We start from the raw sequence: 8,120 nt of genomic DNA on the forward strand, positions 1-8,120 counted from the left end.
TACTGATACTGAAAAATTCGAGAATGTTAATTTTGACCTAGACCTCCATCAATATTCTATTATCCAGCTCATATTGCATCATATCTCCATCAATATTTCATATGTATATCGTCATATACATTGCGTACTAATTCATATACAATAAATTCTATATAGTAGATTTTAGAGTTATTTTCTTTTTCGCGATTTTATATTTGATTATTCAAACTCGAGTTTCTTTTGCCGATCAAAAGCAATTCGAATTTTTAACTAATACTTTAAGTTGTTCGGATTTTGGGCTTGAAAATAAATTCGAAAAATTTGAATCTGAAAGTAAAATGTACCGTAAGAAAATTAATTAATTATTCCCATTTATAATAAATACTGTTTTTGCTTAAATTTTTCTTGATGTCTGAACTATTCGAATAACAGTATTTTTGCAGTGCAAATTAACCAAGCGACTGTTTTACTTTTCGACCTGTTAAAGGATGAAATTTGAATATTTTATAATTTTAAATTGTTTTGTGAATTTTTACGAATCTGTATTTGAATATTAAATGGATAAGATTTTATTTTACGAGACATAATTAATAGCAAAATTAATTTAATTACTACCAAAATTTTTTAGAAATATATTGCTCGCGTTCTTATTATTTTCCACAATCTAGTTTATTCCGAGTTGTGTTCTGCTGGCATCGTCCTAAACGATCATACGTTTCGCATTGTCACGTTCATGTAAAAGTGGGGGAAGCTATGGCTCTCGAACCATCCTAACTGGATTGTCTGGACACAGTTCTCATCAGCAATTCGAGCACTACAGTAGTAATCTGGTCAATCCTTCCGAGGAAAACAAAACTGTGATCTATTCTTTTATTTTACTTTCTACATTTTATTTATATTTTCCGTGATTGCGTTACTTCCGTAAGTTTATTCGAGTGAAAAAAAGAAAAAAAAGAGAAGGATTAGTGAATGAATCCTTGAATTGCAATAATCGATTGTGACTAAAAAGCTAAAATTTCAATGTGATGTCAGACACATGATATAGTGATACGCAAAAAAAACTAATTTGTGGTGAAGATTTGAAACTTCGATCTCTGCAAGATCGTTATAATTCGTAGGTATAATTCTAGTGAATATTTGCATTATATGATAATTGATTTATACTAATAAAATCTATTTCTTATTTACAATTAGTTGCAATTTCTAGAAAGATTCTCTTTTTTATTTTTTCAAATTTTAAAGGACTTGAAAAGACGTTTTACATTTTATAAAATATAGAAGCAACCCAGATAGCAATGATTACATGTAGTAATCATTTTAATTTCAAGTGAAGCTTATTTTATCTGAGTACATATGATTTATTATAAAATATTATTTATATTACGTATTATATATATAAAATTTACAGTTTTTCAGTAATGATTTAAAAAAGGTGATATAATTTAAAATTTATCTAAGTACATTTTATAAAGTAACATAACTTTTTCTAAAGAAATTTTATTTAGAGTTAATCTTAGTCTCTCTCTTTTATATATGTATATTGCATCTTATTATGTGATGTATAATATTAAAGAGTAAGGGATAGTAAAAAAGACCCGTACAAAAGACTGCAGAAAATTTTTAATACATGCATAATAATTGCATTTTTTAATATAATTTAATTTTTAATATAAGCATTAATATGTGTATAATAATTAGTGAATACGTAATATAATATTACACAAAAAAGATATCCATCAAGAATGTTTTAAATTTTGTTCAAAACATTGACGATATTTCTTACGTAAAACCTTTATTATACTTTTTGTATATACTTCAGTAAAACAATGGATTATGCGACACAATAGATAAGTTACATTAAAGCAGGTATGCATAAACCACAAATACATATTTATTTTGCATAATTATATAGAGAATGTTTCGTAAGATTTACCCTTCAAGAAAATTTTTTTTTATTATCTTTGTAAAAATTATCTTTTGTAAAAATTCAATTATTATTAATTTTCGAATATGTATGAAAATCGGACTGAAATCGTCCTATTTTCAATCTTAGATAACATTTAATTAAATCTCAAATTAAATTTCTTGCATTCGTCTAATATTAAAGACAATTCACTAACAGTTTTCACAATCAATTTTTAATAATTTTTATAATTTGATCAACATGAGATTTTTTTGGATTTAATTCTCTTTAGTTTTTTATAGTTCTTTTTCAGTTTCTTTTATTCTTATAAAGTACTTTGCGCTAGATTTTCAATTTCAATGATTAACTGCACTTAAATATCATTTATATGTGTGTAATAACTGCAAAAAATATGATAAACAATTTATTTATAATTTACAGTAGGTTAGTAAGTAGGAAATATATAGACTTGTTTTTATTTTTTTACGCAATACATTTACTTATAATAATAACAATAAAAAAATATAATCGTTTCATAAGAAACCTTGGCAGAGGCAATAATGTACAGATCTCTATACAAAAAATAAATTTAAAAAAAGCTAAAAAAAAAAAAAAAAGATTTGCGATACATGTTATAGTGTCAAACATATTAATGATTCATCAGTATTATCAAATTTAATACTATGTAGAGATTGATGATAATGGTACAAAATTATTTCTCTAAAATATTATATTTATCGGTAATATTTATAGCCAGTAAAGATGAAATAAACAAGATGAGCAATTGATATTTTTGTCCCAAGATTAAATTGTCAAAATGAATCATGAATAAGCATTAATATTATGCACTGCGCAACGGCTGTCGTATTAGAACCAAAAATGAATGTTTTATCTTATATAAGTTCGGAAGTGCGTTTGGCAGAAAGATGAAACTTAATTAAAATGTTGATAACCAATTATTTGCGATTCATTCTTGGCACTCTGACATGTATAATAATAGAAAAATATGAAATAAGAAAAAACTAAATCAATGTACGCAAAGTAAAATGTAACAAATTTTTGTGTGTATATACACACACAACACGCACAAGTTTTATTGTTTCTCACGAAGTAATATCAAACTTTGCATGATAAATTAAAAGAATATAAAATTGCGCTCAATCTTCAAATGTGTTCTCCGGTAATAAAAAAATTCATATAAATTTTTATGCTACTTTTAAGTCACGAATAAAAAAAGGTTGTTACTGAACTAATAGAAGGCAACAGTTTTGTACACAAAAGATGTGGGAACCTCTGTAGAATCTTCTCTGACCGTTATCTCGTTGCGAGATTCTCACAGCAGTTTCAGGATGAACGCGTATAATATACTTAACTGTGTATTGCACTTCGCTCATGTTGAATGCAAATTCTTCCTACACACACACACATGTACATGTAGGCACGCATCCGCTTCTATAATCAAGTGACGAATATACATTTTCGACCGACACAAAATAAAATATACGAGACCGATTTCTCATTCCTCATCACGAATTTATCGGAGTCATTTCTATTTCTATGTCGAAATGTACAATTGACATCACGTACGTCGCGTCGAGTGCATCAATAAAGTATTTTGTGTCATTGCCGTATGATAATTCGGGCTACGATTATCCAACAGATATTCGTTGTGACGGATACGATGGCATCATCCGCGATTATCGAGGACAAAAAGTTGGAATACCCGTGCAAGGAAGATATCTTTCGAAACTGGCAAGAAAATGGGCCGAAAATTATGTTTGGTGAACACCAACTTAACTTTGAGATGGATGGTATCGACGAATTCTTTATTCAAAAAGCCAAGAACGACTTGCGAGAGACGCCGGAAATCATCGCCGAGAGTTGCACGGAGTTGCGGCAATTGATTGCAGGTAAAGCAAGGTCAATCGTGAAAAAAACATCACTCTACTCTATCGGTGCCTCGAACGAGGAACGAGAAGGGGAAATATGATTAGTTTGTGTTGGGATTCACTAAAGTAGTTTCTGCTGCACGATAAATTGTAGAGAGTTGTTCATCTACTCAATGTCCTTGACATTACTTTTTCCCAACATCTTTCTCTGTATCGTTGTTCTCGTTCTCCAACCGGTTTCATCACGTTGCAGATTGAAAATGAAAGCGAATTGAAAGGAAAAGTGTTTTTTTTGTTCAAGTTGTTGATCTCAAGATTTTTTTCCCTTTCTAGCAATATATTTATATCTCGCAAAGTTTTTTTTGTTTTATTTAATTAAAAAAAAAACATGATTATATAACCAATAACGTTACTAGGTTTCACGATTGCACAGATTTTAAAGAGAAAATGAAAAGGAATGATTCGCAAAAAGAAGCGATGACAAATGGAACAAGAAAACTTTCCCTTTTATATAATCTGCAATAAAGCACACACAGTACAGTTCCTGTATTCCATATATTTATAATATGGCTCAAATATATAGATCTGTTTATAGAAAATCGTTCAAATCATAGAACAACGATCGATTAATTTTTTTTATCTAAAAGAACATTAGCTTGAACCATGTCAGATTAAAGAGTACTTCTAGAATGAAGATCACTTTTTGCGCGCTATTTGCACGCTAACTACTAATGTAATGCAACGCTCAATTTAACGATGGCAAAAGTACCCAATGTAACATATGAATTTAATTACGTTCGTGTGAATCGAGTGAAAATGAAAGCTGCTCGCTCTTGCATCGCGATGATTTCCAACATTTTTCTGCCTTTCATCGTGAAAAGGAGAGTGCGCAATTTTTTCGAAATATACAATTGATTACTATTAACCGGGATATGTGAAGTACGGAGATGGAAATTTTTGCTTTATCGCTCTTCAATTACCATAAAACTAGATGTTTTATGTAATCGTCATTTACATATAAAATTGACTAATAATTTGTGATTATGATAGCATAACGAAATAAGTTTCATGGAAGTATGAGTGCTTGTAGTTTGCGCTGTTATTAGAGATTTTGTACGATAAAATCGTGTATTTTTATTATTGCTTATAAATTATTTCTCATTCGTAGTTGTAAAAAAATAAGATTATTTTATAGGTAACTGATATCGATTGTTCTCACACATTATTCTCTTTCTCATAAATCATACAAAATATCTGCACGATTTAAACTATCGATGTTTAAAATTATTTTTTTGTTAATATTATTATTAAAATCGTACACACAAATATTCATATATTTTTCTTAATGTTTAATACCGATAGCAACAATACATTGAAATTGTGTCAACTTATTTATATTTTGTTAGGGGAACCTGATATAAATCTACCGAATGAAGAAGAGTTTCTTCAAATGTTCTTGCGACCATGCAAGTATTATGCGAAAAGCGCTTTTTCGCTTGTAAGTCAGAACATTTCTTGTATAAAATTATCATTAACATTATTAATCTTGTATAAAATTATCATTAACATTATTAATGAATCTTACTTTAAAATAATATTATAAATATCTCCAATTAATATCATTGTTTCACATGTTTATATAAAATTAATTGTGTATAATTTAAATGTGAAATATTATTATACCTATTATTTAAAATTTCGTACGAATTGTGGCTAACTTAATATTGGGAATAGTTTTTGCTTAACAAAATGTGTCAAATTAGCTATAGTTTGCTCTTAATTAATGATTAAATAGGAATTTAAAAAAAATTAAATTTTAAAAGAGAAAACTGATAAGAAAATAATTTTTAATCAATCTTAGAATATTAATAACAGTTTCGTTTAAATTTAAAAACGAATTTAAAACTCTATATTTTATTAAATTCTATATTCCATATTATAATATAGAAATTAGCAAAGTATGCTAACAATAAGTAATAATCCTCCTCGACATTTTTGCTGAGGAAGCATCATCTCTAGATTAGCCAAAGAAATCGTTTCAATTCACACTTTGTATTTGATATTAAATTACTCAATTCTTTGTATTGCTTGACAGATGAAACGATACTATCGGTTTCGCCAATATTATCCGCATATATATACCGATTTATTACCTAGTAAAGAGAAGGCGGCATTTTGCGCCAATTTGATTTATCCATTGCCGTTTCGTGCTAAAGACGGAAGTAGAATATTAGTAGTCGAGGCCGGCAAACGATGGAATCCAAAGGAAGTGTCACTCAATGCGTTCTTTAGAGGCTTGATACTTATGTTGTACATTGCAATGGGAGAACCTAAGACTCAGGTTTGGCATCGAAAAATATTATTTTTATTCGAGATAAAAATGATGGTATCTATATGTATAAATAAATATTTAGAATTAACCTTAAGTATGTCGATAAATTTTCGCAAGGATCGCTGAAAATGATTTAACTGCTGAATTTTATTCTGTTTCTCAGATCGCGGGTAGTCAAATCATCTTAGATGTGGAGGGTTTATCTCTGTCACATGTGACGTATCTAACTCCGAGTTTCGCCAAAATGTTGATCGATTTTATACAAAAGTGTTTGCCCCTTCGCCTTAAAAGTATCCATATTGTAAAGCAATCCTTTTTCTTCAACATGGCATTCGCAATTTTCAAACCATTTCTAGAGGTACACAATTTTAGCCGACTATAATTTAATATAATTTGTCTTATAATTATATAAGTTTCGTATGGGATAATTTTCCAATAAATTAAATATTATATAAAAAAATGTTTAACTATAAAATATTTATGAGAAAAAGGAAATAAAAATATGTGCTATTATTTGTAGGAAAAGATTCGTAAACGACTTCATTTCCACGGGACAAACTGGGAGAATTTAATGACTTTTATAGATAAGAAAGCACTACTTAAGAGACACGGGGGCGAATTAGAAATGCCCGATGGACCATTCGGTGTGACATTTTGGCAAAGTATAGTTTTATGTGAATCCGTTTTGGAAGGTAGGTATTTTACATAACTAGCGATTTATTCGTAATTTAAATTTTAATGATAAAAAATGTGTATCGATTTGAACCATGATTATAATTAAAATCAATTAATTTTATGCACACTTCATGTTATTAAAAAAAAATCAGTGTTTGCTTTCAGCTGATCAACGTTGCGGATACAAAACAGATAATAACATAAAATGATCGCTTTAATAAGTCAGTTTGTGCGTTATCATCACTAATCATCATCATTAGAATTATGACTAGCAATTATATGCTTAAAGTTGCAATAACAAATTGCTGGCATAAAATTACACGAAAAGGAGGCTAAGTGTCCTATAAAAAAATATATCTATTAAAAACAGATTTACTTTTAAAGATATAGTAGGTTATATATTAATATATGTATATTGATGGCATCAATAAAAAATATTGCGACTTACAAAATTATAATTTTTTAAAAGTATTATTTGTATAATTACAAATTTTATCTTTCCAAAGATTATTTACATATGTATTTCGATGGAATATTAACTATAATATTAAATAAATATAATAAAATTTACGTGAATGAGAATTATGATATTTCCTTTATAGTATATTTATATAAGTGTTTAAGAATGCAGTTCTAATACTTTTCATTAATACCGTCAGTATATAACTTTATATTATAAACTAACACACATGAGATATATATATATATATATATATATATATATATATTGAATATTTACATGTGCATAACTATTACATAGATTATATTACATATATTATATACAGATTAAGTCAAAATAATAATTTTTTTTTAATATAAATTTATTTTTATAACCGAAAAATTATATACCAAATGCATAATTATTTAAGAACATCAATTTGTATATGACTTTAAATAAATAGCAAAATTGTATCTCTCTCGCGCTAAATCACAAAAATACCACATTTCTCAATATCTCTCATACGCAAAAAAATATTTAAAAATGTGAAACTTTTAAATTGAAAGATTATTCTACCTCCATAAATTAAATAATTATTCTAAAATCATTGGTGTGTGTTTACTGTATACAAATTCTATGGAATGTATAATAATCTAATCACACATGATTATAGAGACTATGTATCTCAGATGAGATCACAGATATCTATTAATAGATCGTAATTCTTGTAGTATCAAAATTGTAAAGAAAGTACAAGAAATATACTATGCGATGCATTGTGTCATTTCTCGCAACTTTTGGCTTAATTTTATAGATTGGTAGTGTTACAATACTGTCTAGTGAAAGAAGTGGAAAAAGACTTACGTAATAACATATTATAAATAAAATTATAAAGTGAGCAAG

General features: G+C 27.7%; 1 protein-coding gene across 5 annotated transcripts; it reads left to right on the forward strand.

Annotated features, from left to right (window-relative positions):
- The first annotated feature begins 757 nt into the window (after positions 1–757).
- On the forward strand, positions 758–7,348 carry LOC145938818 (alpha-tocopherol transfer protein). Of its 5 annotated transcripts, none has more exons than XM_083042598.1 (7): positions 758–1,097; positions 3,543–3,792; positions 5,178–5,269; positions 5,867–6,112; positions 6,267–6,461; positions 6,624–6,795; positions 6,944–7,348. In XM_083042598.1, the coding sequence occupies exons 2-7, from the start codon at positions 3,564–3,566 to the stop codon at positions 6,985–6,987; spliced, it is 978 nt and encodes a 325-aa protein (XP_082898724.1). In that variant the 5' UTR covers positions 758–1,097; positions 3,543–3,563; the 3' UTR covers positions 6,988–7,348. The 5 variants fall into 5 exon arrangements, with proteins under 5 accessions (XP_082898724.1, XP_082898727.1, XP_082898722.1 ...); XM_083042601.1 differs by having other exon boundaries at positions 758–1,093; positions 6,931–7,348; XM_083042596.1 differs by having other exon boundaries at positions 760–1,093.
- The last annotated feature ends 772 nt before the right edge of the window (positions 7,349–8,120 follow it).

The sequence above is a fragment of the Prenolepis imparis genome, unplaced genomic scaffold (assembly GCF_030444845.1).
Source record: "Prenolepis imparis isolate NDT839.2.m4 unplaced genomic scaffold, iyPreImpa1.0 SCAF_7, whole genome shotgun sequence".
Classification (NCBI taxonomy): domain Eukaryota; kingdom Metazoa; phylum Arthropoda; class Insecta; order Hymenoptera; family Formicidae; genus Prenolepis; species Prenolepis imparis.

Excerpts from the sequence above, each read along its gene's own strand:
- LOC145938818 (XM_083042598.1), top strand. The coding sequence starts at position 3,564 with ATGGCATCATCCGCGATTATCGAGGACAAAAAGTTGGAATACCCGTGC. Across the intron at positions 5,270-5,866 it reads CGAAAAGCGCTTTTTCGCTT|ATGAAACGATACTATCGGTT; the intron begins GTAAGTCAGAAC and ends ATTGCTTGACAG. Across the intron at positions 6,796-6,943 it reads ATGTGAATCCGTTTTGGAAG|CTGATCAACGTTGCGGATAC; the intron begins GTAGGTATTTTA and ends GTTTGCTTTCAG.